The following is a 13,130-nucleotide window of genomic DNA, read 5'->3' on the forward strand; positions in this document are numbered from 1 at the left end:
TCGAGGCTTGTCTCTCCTCTTTCTTTTTGGGCCGCCCTGCGGCGCACTTCAAACTTTGTCATGAATTATGATGAACGAGCGCGCGCCCCACGACTCTTGCCACAAAAATACCAAAACCAAATCCGAGCGGAGAACAAAAAAAAAACAGAGCCAAACATTTCGCGTCGCACCCTTTTCATTGAAAAATGAAATGTTTAATGCATTCGGGCACGATTTCAGCCTTAGATTTAGGTAGGAGACAGGCTACAGCAGCGAGCAGCGTGAAACATATTTATGAACTGTTGTCTGCATGAACTGATATGGAATGAGAGACATGAGCGGGGAGCACATATATGTGCTTAATTAATTAGTTCAACTTTTATTTGTTATTGATTATTTTATGAAAAATTGCAGTTAAATATTTTAAATAATTTGTATTGCTTCAGTTTGATGCGATTGAATTTTAGCTTGAAAAATTTATATTTTTTAAGCATTTTTTTCGCCTTTCATATATGTTTGTTATATGAGAATTTTTGAATTTCAATTAAATCTACTGAAATCATATTCTTAGGTATTATTTTTAGATATTATGACACAGCTTTTCACTACTTAAGAAGCCAACTAAAAATTGATTTGATTTTTCTATCGTCTCAACAGGCAACAGTTTTGTAATGCTTTCTTCCTCTTCAGAGTCTCCAATTCATGGTTCAAATCCCAGTTTATATTTAAAATTTCCACACGTTCCAGTCGCTCTTTGTTAGAGCATTCTGTTTTGGCTTTAGAAAACTTTTTTGCTGCCTTTCTTGCTTACAAAATCTGTCCCCATCTTATTCCGCTGTTAACTTCATTTTCCATGCTTTGTTTTATTAAGATTAATGATGCTAAGTCAGATTAAATTATTATCGCTGCAGTTGGACAGCCAAATGCACACACACACACACACTCTAAGATATTTTTTAATCACTTAGAGCCCAACATTTGCATAATGAAAAAACAACAACAAGAGGAAAAGTAGACAGACTATGTAAACATAATAGAAACCCGAAATGGCATTGTCTTTGCTTTACTTAGCACTTCAAAGGCAGCAGGAAAATGTTTTGTTTTTAACTGAAAGCCGATTTGGCATTGTTGCTTGGCTGATAATGGGCGGGCGAGTTATTTATCTATATTTGTTGTTCATTTCGTGCTTCTTCTTGCAGATGTCAACATGGTGGCCGAGCCGAAGGCGCATCAAATTGGCAGAAAACGTCAGAATGTCAGCAAAACGGGTAACGATTGGTAAGTGAAACAACAACAACAAAAAAAAAAAGAAAGAAAATTATAAAAACAATTTCATGCTTGAGCACAATTTTAATTTAAACAAATGCAAGTCTTTGGCTCAATTGAATGCCATCTGACGCTCATTTAGAAATTATTTACATATCATTTAACGTGGGACTAGGCCCAAAGTTTCTTTTGTTTTATTATTTGTTTTCGGGTGGGCGATAGCCGCACAAATAAATAAATAAATAAGGCGCCATCCATCAGCACATGGACAGGGACAGGGACATGGACATGGACGTATTCGCATTCGTATTCGTATCCTTTGCTGCTGCCACACATCACATAAAATATATTTGGCTCTGTCAACGCTATGCGAGAGAGTTTTTCTGCACGTTCGTGAAGCGTAGACAGGGTGTATTAGCTTGGGGTTGGTGTCTGCAACGGCCTGTCATGGCTAAGCAATTGTGGCTAGAGACGATTGGTCTTGCTTTTGGCTTGATAAAATGCTCAGATCTTTTGGATAAGCTTTTTGCAGACGTAGCGAAACGGGATTTATAATAGCCTTTGAACAGAAAATGTATTTGAAGTTAGAGCTCTAAAATATATTAGAATATTAGAATATTGAAATAATTCCTAAGTTGATATAGCTCTGACCTTTAGCTTCCATAATCTAACAACTCGGATCTTTGCTGTTAGTTTGGCTCTAGCTTTTGGGGTACGAAAGTTGGGTAAAGTTGGGTAAGTAGTTAGCTGTAGATCTTCTATATAGAATGACTAGTAAGTAGCAGAGCAGATTTGAAAATACTGCAAATGACTACATTTTTGAGAGTTAGAGCATGAGTTAGAGACCTGAAACTTCATATATATATATACTATATATGCAACTAAGATATATTCATAAAACATATCCATCTCATATAGACAAAGTTCTCTGGAGGCAAGTCAAGGCAAAAGCACTGCAGCTAAGCAGTTGTAGCGCTGTAAATTCCTTTTACAGATAGACACATATGCCAGCTAGACTCTCAGCTTCTAACAAATTAAATTATGAACGAGCATTAGGCAGTCAGGCACTATAAAGCTTCCCATTTGTTTTTTGTTTCTGTGACACCAACATCTACTCCGCTGCCGTCTGAGTCAACGTCTCGATGCTCGATGTCTGTGCCTGTGTCTGGGTCAGTTGTGTGTTGTTTCGAGAGCTGCACACACACACGCAAAAAACTGTGAAAATGTGAAACTGTGAAAAAAAAAATGGGAACTGCCTGTGAGTGACAGCTGCAATGTATGCTATAATATCCTGGCCATGGCTCTGGCTCCGGCTGTTAGTCCTGGCGCTGACATGTGCACTTGTTTGTCCCTGGCGCGGCCTTAATGATGACTGAGCGAGTGAGCCAACATATACAATTTATATATATATATATATATATATATATATGTTTTATTTTTCTTTTTCGGCTCGATGTCGACTTGCTACTCGTGTGGAAATATTTAATTTAAGCTTAATGACGCCGAAAAGGAAGTGCGTTAGGGCTTTAAAAGGGCAACACACACACACACACACACACAGAGAGACAGAGACAGGTTGACTTGATTGTAATTAAAACGCAAACAGCTCTCCAGGTGGTTACAGGGGGCTCGCGTTTGTCATTTAAATGCCTGCTCAGTCCATTGACCGCACACAAACTGACCATAAAAGCCACAATTGTTGTCGCCCCTGTCCAGGCGATATGAAAACTGTTCGAATATTGAACCGCAAACGGCAGAGCAGGCTGCAAATTGTATCAATCAGTCTGGCGTGGATGTGGACGAGAATGGGAGGGGGGGCGTGGCACATAATTGCCAAATGGCAATTGAAAGGGAGTAACAGTCACTGAATGAGACCTAAGCAAATATTGACTAGCGCTCGGTCAGCCAGATAGACAGACAGACAGGCAACAGTTGGCAGGCTGTTTACATTGGCTCTTCTTCTTCTATTTTTTTTTTTTGGGTCTCAATTACTGTGGCACAACTAATGAGCCTGTCACAACTTGTTACTGCTTGCAGGGACTACTTCTACGACAGCTACTGTTCGTCGGCGCTGCTGCGAGGCGGCGGAGGCGGCGGCAATGTGAACGGCGTGCGTGCCAAGAAGCGCAAGCGTTTGATGACCAACAACAATGGTCTGACTGCCGTAGTGCAGCAGCAGCAGCAGCACAGTCAGCATCATCACAGCGCGGCAGCTGTGGCCGCTGCAGCAGCTGCTGCAGTTCATCACCAGCAGCAGGCGGCGGTACAGCAGCAGCAGCAGCAGCACCAGCAACAGCAGCAACAGCAACAGCAGCAGCAGCAGCAGCAACAGCAGCAACATCATCATCATCATCAGCAGCAAGTTGCAGCTGTTGCTATGGCTGCCATGGCCAATTTGTTGCCACAGCAGCAGCTGTTGCTGCATCAGCAAAATTTGCTATCGACAGCAGCAGCAGCAGCGGCAGCAACAACAGCGGCGCCCGGTGCCCTGCACTGGTCACAATACAAACAGGACCCACAGCAACATCAACAGCAACAACAACAACAGCAGCAGCAACAACAGCAGCAGCAGCAGCAACAGCAATTTGTTGCAGCTGCCACAGGTTTCCAGTTGAAGAGCGTTATTGCCGGGCAGTCAACGACTTCGCCACAGAATGCAAAGTCAGCAATAATTGCTAATCAAACAGCTCTCGTGGAGCAGTACGGTGCCTTTTCCCAGCAGCCGTCGCATCACCAGCAACAACAGCAACAACAGCAGCAGCAGCAGCAACAACAATTGGGCTGCCTGCTGCAGCCATTGACTTTGGCATTGTCCCCACAGCAACCGCAGCCGCTACAATTGCACAGCCAAATGATGCAGCAACAGCATCAACAGCAACACCAACAACAACAACAGCAACAACATCAGCAACTACAGCAGCATCAACATCAACATCAACAGCAGCAGCAGCAGCAGCAGCAACATGCACAGGAGCAATTAAGCTTGCATCAACACTGGGGACCATTCAAAGTCTACAGTGAGTATTGACTTGATTTGTTTGCATTGGCCATTTTTCGGTTGGCCATTCGCATTGGCAATTTAAGATTTATGCATTGATTAACAATAAGTTAGAAAAGCTTGCTGAGCTGCGAGTAAACTATAACTAGGAATAGGATAAAGTCCAGAATTTAGAAAGAATTTCACTGTGAGGCGTGGAAAGTGCTTGGAATATGAGTGAAAAAGTGACTTGATAAAAATTAGATGTGTATAACTAAATGTGTGTTAGAGCTCGGATAACATTATTTGACTAAAATATACCCTGCATATTGGAAGTGCCTGGAACAGGGTGAAATAATAAAAATACAGGGTATACTTAAGTCATGCAATGGCTCTGATGAAGTAGTATGACAACTAGCTACTTTTTCACTCACTAAACACAAAGCAATTGAGCTCAGCTAACATGCTATAGAAAATATAGGGTATACTTAAGTCGGGCAATGGGTTAAGGCAGCAGCATAACAAGTGGACTCTACCATCAGGCAGTATTAATAAGGCAAATAGTTACAGCAGCACTTAATTTCCAAATACAGGGTATCTTTTAGCCATGCCATGTATCTGAAGAAGCTGAGATGCAGCTAGACTTTGCTACCATTTGATAAAGACAAAGCCAAACAGCACTGCTGACACAATATTTAAGTTGCCGGGTATATTCTAGTCAATCAACTGCTAAGAGTCATAAGTTTGAGCTATTCCCAGCTTTGTTAAGCTTGTCAAAAACTGTGTTGCTCGTGTCTCTGAATAAGAAAAATGTGTGCAAGTCAGGGACGCGGCGCCAATATGTGTCGACTCGTCCTGATCATGGCTAGCCTGCATCGAGTCATAGCAGCCGGCGAGGCAGCGGCGCCATTGCACTCGAATTCGCAGCAAATTTATTCATTTGCAGAGCTGCAGCAGCCGCATCAATTGCCGATGGGCTACCTAAACGGAGTGATGAGCTTGAAGAGGCGCTTGTTGGCTAACAGGCTGCAGGTGTGGCCTGCCCTTAGCCAACAGCAGAATTATCGTGATATGAAGAACTCGACTCCGCGCGAGCTGGCTGCAGATCAGCTACATCAGCAGCTAAAGCAGCTGGAAGTAGATTTGCAGCAGCAGAATAATCAGCTGCAACAGCGGCAATTGCAGCTGGCAGCACAAGTCTCCTCAGGAGTGCCTCAACAGGAGCCGCCACAGCCGCAACCGCAGCAGCAGCAGCAACTGCTTGAGCCAGTTAAAACGCAATTCGAGCAATTGGCGGCGCAGTCTTCAGGCAATCAGCCACAGCCACTGTTCATGAAACAAGAGCTGGCCTTGCGGGATTCGCAAACGGATGCCGAGTCAAATTATGAAACCAAAATGCAATTGCTGCAGCAGCTAGCTGACAGTCTGGGACAGAAGCAGAAAAAGGGGCAACAGCAACAACTGCGCTCGAATGTAACGCCACTGTTGCCGCCTGATCCGGCAACTGAGCAAGAGGAAGCATGTCCCGAAGACTGTGCAACAACGGAAGCAGATGATGATGAAGATGAATGTGACAACACGACGCCAAGAGCGCCAAGCGAGAACAGAAAAACAACAGCAGCCACCACACAAGCTCCGTCATTGACCATACGCGTGGACACCAACTCAAGCCTAACGAAAACGACTGTTCAGCCGAAGAGCACCGTGGCAGCAGGGCAACAAACGAGGCCACAGTCAACTAGAAGCCCAGCGCCAGCCACAAAGCCAACCAAGAGCAAGGCTAAGTTACCCTGTTGCACCAAGTCCTCGCCAAAATTAAAAAAAGTCGAGCAGAGGCAAATGAATCGAGCTGCAAAAAGCGATGCAGAGGCAAATCTGCGCATTGATGCAATTGCCACCTGGTTGCAATATTGTAAGCAGCATGGTAAGGAGAATTTCAGGCAGGTGCGACAGCTTAATGATATGAATTTCAATAAGGGAAGAAAATGTGAGCTGCAGAAGTCGCGCAGGCAAAGAGGCTCAGTCAACAGAAAGCAAGTGCTGCAGGCGAAGACCAAACTGTGGCCCTTCAGGATATCACACTAATCAATTTTTATACGCGATCATTATATATATATATATATTTTATAACTGAACACAAGTAGTTAGACAGCTTAGAACTTAACAATTGAATGCTGAAAAGTTTGACAAGTGAAGAGATTCCTCAGCCCATATACAATTATAGAGCCTTGTCTGTAGGCAATTTCAAGTAGCTGATAAACTTCATTGTAACAAATTTAGCAAGAGCATAAATTTTTAACTTCTTTGTTAACTTCTGCATGATGGAAAATGTATCTTAAGTTGATAGCAAAATTATTAGCAACAAATTTATCAAGCGCATAAGTATCGAAGCTCATTGTAAGCTTTGACTCTTGTTCTGTACAGCTATGTGCCTAGCGCTGCTAGTAAATTTGTCTATTAAAGTGTGTGTCAAGTACTTGTCAAACTTTATGCTAATGCTCAAGCTCATTGCAAGCTTAATACATAGTTACTCAAGCTCATTGTAAGCTAAGCTGTTTATGTTAGGTATACAGGTCAAGCAGAACGACTCGATATTCTACAGTTGGTGGCAAGAACTTTAACAAGAGGATACATTTCTAGCTGTCTTATAAGCTCATATTCTCCTCTGGTATAGCTGCAGCTGCATTTATAGAATGTAGTTCTCACTTTGCTTATAGCCATGCTAGTTGCATCATTGTTATTTTTAGCTGGCGCATGTAAATAATTGCATTAAAGTCCATATTTTATGGGGCATATTCTGTTTCTATTGTAGGCAATCCGGACACATTAATCTGCGGCAATTGCCGGGAATGCTTCAGTGAGCTGTCTGAGTTATTGGACCACAAGAAAAGTTACTGCAAGCTGAGGTTCACATGCAAGTGCCAGGATGTGGCCTTTGCAGCGAGTAAGTCTTACGATTCTTTACACTTTACACTCAGCTGGGCGGGGGGCGTGACTGGCTATGTCGGCAATTAATTTATGATTGTTAAACACATTTTGCGTTCTGTCCATGTGTGCGCCGTCCAAGGGGAGGCTTCGCTGCTGCAAGTCAGCAACATCTGTCTGGCGTTTCATTTAAAATTGAGTTATTTATGCGACTTAGCCCGGCCCAGACCCAACTTAAATAACTAATTAATTCTTGCATGTTTCATCCACGCACACACACACACAATCGTAGAGACGCCGCCAACGAGCGCCAAATTGCTTTGCGCCGTTTGCAAGGATGCGTTCGCCAATCCCTGGGACTTGATGGTCCACGCACAGGCCGCACACATGGTTAACATTTACGAGCTGGGCGATGAGGTCGCCAATTCAACGGCAACCAACGGCAATCGCAGCCCCAGCGATGCAACTGCAGCAATTGCAGCCAATGGACATGTTACTGCTGCTGCTGCAGCTGCAGCTGCAACTGTTGCCGATGATGAGGCAGCAGCCATAACAAAGCACATGCCAACGTCAGCAACACTTAACAAGGAGCCAAATAACAATAACAAAATTAGCAACAATAACAACAACAACAACAACACAAACATCAACAACAACATCAATGGGCACATCTCGCCCATAGTCCACAGTAACAACAACAACAACAACAGCAGCAACATTGCTGCTGCCACTGCCATGGATGTTGCTGCTGACGCTGACGTTGACGCCGATGCCGCTACCACTGCCGCTGCCGGCGTCGCAGCTGTGGTCGCGAACGACGGCCACGTCAGCGGCAGCGATACCGAGACCAATTGCATGGACATCAAGTTCGGCCTCTGTGCCAGTCCCAAGGAGGTGCGTCACCAATTGCTACCAGATTTGCTGTAGCTAAAGAGACACTTTTCTCCTTGCAGGATCAGCAGCGAGATGATCTGTCGCTGGATGGACGCCTGTCCAGTAGCTCGCAGACCCATCACTCGGATGACCTCAATGTGAATATCAAGCTGATTAACGGTTCCGTGTCCTCGCGTGGCAGCTCGCCCGGCTTGGAGTCGGACGAGCCGCCAGCAACGCGCGCCTGCATTGTGCGCACCCTGAGCATTGTAAGTATGAGCTAGAGCGATGTTAGATAAAGATATATATGCAGAGTAAACCACAAATTATAGAGATAGAAATACGTACCTGAAGCAGGGTAGCTGCTAGTCGGATACTTTCTCATCTAACAGAACAAATCTTAACTTTTGGTATTATGCGCTTGCTCTCTTTACAGGAGGCTGCTGCTGCTACAGCCACGCCCACTGCGAACGCCTTGAGTCTGATGTCGAATGGGCTCAGCTTGGCGCTGGCTCCGCAATAAGTCGACTGTCAGCGGCTAACTGGACTGAAGCAGAATCAAAAGTGTGGCTAAATATGAGCGGAGCAAGAGATAGAGAGAGAGAGAGAGAGAGAGAGAGAGAGAGAGAGAGGGGTGTTCGAAGAGTATTTAAAATACTCGAATTGCTTGTGGCTTTTGTGTATTGAGAATGTAATCGTGTGTGCGATGCAAGTGCAATTTATTCAGTATTTTTGTACTAGACTTAAACTCAAAAAGTTTAAACAAAATAAAAAAAAAATAAAAAAAAATAAAGATAAAATTAAAATTGAAATGAACGTAAATTACAGCAAAACATATCATTTTAACTAGGCAACTAGGTATTACAGTAGCTATAACAAATATAACTAATTAAATAATATATAAAACTATGTACTATATATAAGATATATATAATTATATATATATTGCTTATCGTGTCTGTATTTTGTTTTGCTTAGCATATTTTTGGGTTTCAAAACTGCATATGAGAACATATAGGTAAAAAAAAGGTAAAAAGAAGGTCAAGCAGCGCATTACAGTCCTTAAAAAAGAGCTTTGTACATAGATAACAGATAACAGATAACAGCTAACAGCAGATAGATAACAGTTAAATGAAAAGCAAATTACTCAATTATAATTAGCTGACAGAATAAACCCAAAACTTATATTTTATATATGACAGCAAAATTAAACTAATATTTATTAGATATATATATATATATATATATATGTATATATATATCGATATATACACTTAACAAGCCAACCAATATTATTATTCAAAATACGTACCATGTGTATCAAATGTAGCATAGTGAAAAACAGGTGTTTCATAAACAAAATCGAGAACCTTTGGCAAAAGTTCCCTACAAAAAAAGGAAGAAGAAGGCTTAAAACTTACATAAATGAATTAATATTTAATATTAAAATACAAACACACACATATACAGACACACACACATACATATGTACTATATCGAATGTAGCTGCTGTGTAAATAGTTTATATATATATATAAAAATTATTGTTAACAGTAACAACATTCAATTCAGTGTCCTCCAGCTAAACATGTAAACAGGCAGTAACAAAAAATGTATTTAATAAATGAATATTATAAAATCGAGTTGTTTTAACTTGAAGCGAGTGAAAGTTCTCTGTGCGCATTTGAAATTCTATTTTGGAAAAGCTCATTAAAATAAATGATGATCAACTGCAACACACAGGCACAACAAGGACACTGCAAACATTGCTGAAAGCGAAGCGCACGTTAATGAAAAGCGCCAACAAAAGGTGAGGCGAGCCACTCCAGCAGCTGCACCCCACACTTCCACTTGCTGCTTGACAAACTTTTGGGTACACAATGCCAAAATGCAGTTAACTTTATTAAAATGGCTCGCAACGTGTTGTGTTGTGTCCTTGCCGCAGGACAGCACCCGAAAGTAGAAAAAAAAACAACAACAACAACAAGGACAGAAATCTTTATTGCCAGCTGCAGCGCGACATGGTCTGCAACGTGTGCCGCTCGCTTAGTTTCTGTTTCCGTTTCCGTTTCGAGGTCGAGTTAAGCGTCTGCGGTTGACTCCTGGATTTAAAATGCATGAGCTTTGGACATGGAGAACATGGGGCGACGCCACTTGCACAGCAGCCGCTATTCAATTTGACCAGGGCTGGGCGCAACTTAAAGCTAATTAGAATGCCTCGCCCAGTGCCGAGTTCCAGGTATGCGGATGCCGCAAAGGTAACATTTAGCCAGTTCAAATTACGACTGGCAGCTCCCATTGGCTGGGGACCGTGCCAACGCGTGCAGCTCGCAAATTACGACAGCTTGGCCAATGGAACTAATTGAAATGCCACCAAAAAAAAAACAACAACAACAACAATAAAAGCCAGCAAAAAACTAGCGTCAACTATAGCATTTCACACCATTTGCACTTACGTAGGTTTCACACGGCGTATGCGTGATGTGGCAGCTGCGTGCGCTTATGAGCAATTCCTTGGAGGGTGACCGCGTAGCACCCCAGTGGCCATAATGAGGCAACGCTCGCCAGCTATATAAGGTGAGCCGCTGGCGGGCGCTTGCCTGACTTTGTCAACGAACTCGGACTCGGTCATGTCGTCGAATAGCACAGAGCCGCAGACGCCCGTCAATGGACTGGAGGTGCCCAGGGTGCTCAACATAGGCCCGTTGGCCACGTCGAACCAGTGGAAGCGCGCCGCTTTGATGGCCAAAGCGGCGTCGGCCTGTCGCGAGACCAATTCGGATGACAGCGAAGACGAGGTGGACACCAAGCAGCAGATCAAATATGGCAGCGGCTTCCAAGCAGCCAAGGCCATCATCCATGAGTACTGCGACTACAGCACGATTCACGGCATCCGGTATCTGGGCGAGAAGAAGCGGCCGTGGCTGGAGCGTCTGTTTTGGGTCAGTGTGTTTCTGCTCTCGATTTTCACCTGCTTCAAGCTGACCATGAACATCTGGGACAAGTGGAACAACAATCCGGTAATTGTCAGCTTTGCCGAGAAGTCGACGCCCGTCTGGCAGATACCCTTCCCCACCGTCACCGTCTGCCCGGAAAACAAGTCGCGTCAGACCAAATTCAACTTTACCGACGCCTATTGGCGCATACGCGACTTTGCCAATAATGTCAGCGGAGTTAGTGACTTTAATGACTACGAGTGAGTATCTGGGAGATAATTTATCCAGGTATTAAGTAGATATTGTAGTTACTGAGTTGAAGGAGAGGAGAGGAGCAGCTTCTATGCTCTCTTAGACCTAACTCAGCTTAATCTAAAGCTAAGTAAAATCTTCACAGCCATTTGTATTATGATGCTGTGAGCCAGGTGTGCGATCCACCTCTGCATGACATCACTTTGGGCCAAAACAGACGCAAGGGCATTGAGATTATTGATACGCTTAGCGACTTGAAGCCCTTGTTTGATGACACCTATTTGGACTGCAAGTGGCGCAATTCGCCCATCAAGTGCAAGGAGATCTTTCACAAGTTCGTTACTGAGGATGGCGTCTGCTACAGCTTCAATGCGCTGAGTCCAGCTGAGATCTATCGAGCCGAGGGGTAAGTCTTAACAAATGGGCCAAGTTCGAGCCAAGCTAAGTCTCGGTCTCTCGGTCTGTGCAGCATCATATCCGATATCATATTTCGCGAGGAGAACCGCTTCACCACCGAGTGGAATGTGGAGGATGGGTACAGCCTCAGTGCTAACACAGAGACCTATCCGCATCGTGTGTTAGGCCCTGGCGCCAAGGCGGGCTTGTATTTGTTTATGGGCGGCATCGAGGAGGACTTTGATGATATGTGCCGTGGACCCGTGCAGGGCTTTAAGGTAGGATATTCAGTGAGGCTCTCACAAGAGCTCCCGGTTGATATGGCTCTCGCTTTAGATACTGCTGCACACGCCTGGTGAGGTGGCGCAGACATCGCGTCAATACTTTCGCATACCCTTCGACCAGGAGGTGCTCATTTCCATACGACCCAAGATCATCACCACCTCGGATGGCCTGAAGCACTATGAGCCGCACAGGCGGCAGTGCTACTTCCAGTCAGAGCGGCATCTGCGCTACTTCAATATCTACTCGCAGACCAACTGTGAGCTGGAGTGTCTGGCAAATTTCACGCTCGCCAAGTGCGGCTGTGTTAAGTTCTCTATGCCGCGTGAGTTTCGGCTCGACTTTTCCACTGATTTGTTAGACTAACATTCCGCCCACCAGACAATGTAAATGTGCCCGTTTGTGGACTCGGCAAGTTGAGCTGCTATAACGAGGCTGAGGACGAGCTGCTGCTCAAGGAGTTCGAGCAGGGCTTGGTCACCGAGGCCGAGAATGTACGCGGCCAAACGGACTGCAACTGTTTGCCCTCCTGCACCTCGATTGCCTATGAGGCGGAGATATCACAGGCAGATTTCGACTACAAAACAGTTGCCAACAAGGACAAATCGGGAGGTGATGCGGAGACTAAGCGCGAGGGGTACGATTAGAACTTGAGCTCCACAAAGACAGACAAATATGAACTTTCGTCTTTTTTACAGCATGAAAATGTCGCGCGTTTCCATATTCTTCAAGGAGGCGCAGTTCCTGACCTCACGTCGCTCTGAGCTCTATGGCACCACCGACTTTTTGGCCAACTGTGGGGGTCTGCTGGGTCTCTTCATGGGCGTATCCACATTGAGCATTGTGGAGCTGGTCTATTTCTGTACGGTGCGTTTGATATCCAACTTGCGTATGCGCCGCAAGACACGCAAGGAGCTGTCCCTGGCCGCCAGCAAGGAGGCCTGAATAAGGACTGCCGCTTATCAATAAACCAGTGGCAATTCGTAAAGGATGCACTTCAGTCGTCATCATCTCTCTCTCACTCTCTATGTGTGTGTGTGTATGTGTGCGTGTGCGTGTGTGCAAACAATGAAAATAAATTTGTACTCTTAGCACAGTCAGCATCTGGAGCGGGTAACCGAGTGAGGATATATGTATGTATGCATGCCGGCCCGCATGCTGCCAAAGTCAAACGTTGTGTGTGCATTTCAAATGGAATCAATTATTTTATTGTGTGATTTGCAGCTGCAATTCAATTCGATTGC

The 13,130-nt window shown here is 44.4% G+C and overlaps 2 protein-coding genes across 4 annotated transcripts in view; both read left to right on the forward strand.

The window, feature by feature from the left end:
* Positions 1-8,756, forward strand: part of LOC111593223 (bromodomain-containing protein DDB_G0280777) — a 38,296-nt gene extending 29,540 nt beyond the window's left edge. For 2 of the 3 annotated variants that reach the window (XM_030225258.1, XM_030225259.1), the window contains 6 exons: positions 1,179-1,257; positions 3,283-4,262; positions 7,035-7,166; positions 7,440-8,041; positions 8,101-8,289; positions 8,457-8,756. In XM_030225258.1, coding sequence (XP_030081118.1) covers positions 1,179-1,257; positions 3,283-4,262; positions 7,035-7,166; positions 7,440-8,041; positions 8,101-8,289; positions 8,457-8,543 — 2,069 coding nt within the window. In that variant the 3' untranslated portion in view covers positions 8,544-8,756. Of the gene's footprint in view, positions 1-1,178; positions 1,258-3,282; positions 4,263-4,968; positions 6,147-7,034; positions 7,167-7,439; positions 8,042-8,100; positions 8,290-8,456 lie in introns of those variants that run through there. The other variant, XM_030225260.1, reaches the window with a different exon arrangement.
* Positions 8,757-10,638: 1,882 nt separating this feature from the next.
* On the forward strand, positions 10,639-12,930 carry LOC111593210 (pickpocket protein 28). Its single transcript, XM_023305855.2, has 6 exons — positions 10,639-11,216; positions 11,354-11,614; positions 11,678-11,882; positions 11,941-12,211; positions 12,268-12,523; positions 12,585-12,930. Exons 1-6 carry the CDS (start codon positions 10,651-10,653, stop codon positions 12,829-12,831), a joined length of 1,806 nt encoding a protein of 601 aa, XP_023161623.2. The 5' UTR covers positions 10,639-10,650; the 3' UTR covers positions 12,832-12,930.
* The last annotated feature ends 200 nt before the right edge of the window (positions 12,931-13,130 follow it).

Source organism: Drosophila hydei, unplaced genomic scaffold (genome assembly GCF_003285905.1).
Source record: "Drosophila hydei strain 15085-1641.00,03,60 unplaced genomic scaffold, DhydRS2 tig00008128-arrow-arrow-pilon, whole genome shotgun sequence".
In the NCBI taxonomy this organism is placed as follows: domain Eukaryota; kingdom Metazoa; phylum Arthropoda; class Insecta; order Diptera; family Drosophilidae; genus Drosophila; species Drosophila hydei.

What these genes read in the sequence shown, in the direction of transcription:
- LOC111593210 (XM_023305855.2), top strand. Translation starts at nt 10,651, where the DNA reads ATGTCGTCGAATAGCACAGAGCCGCAGACGCCCGTCAATGGACTGGAG. An exon ending in GAGATCTATCGAGCCGAGGG is followed by an intron (nt 11,615 to 11,677) that starts GTAAGTCTTAAC and finishes CGGTCTGTGCAG; the next exon opens with CATCATATCCGATATCATAT. An exon ending in GACCCGTGCAGGGCTTTAAG is followed by an intron (nt 11,883 to 11,940) that starts GTAGGATATTCA and finishes CTCTCGCTTTAG; the next exon opens with ATACTGCTGCACACGCCTGG.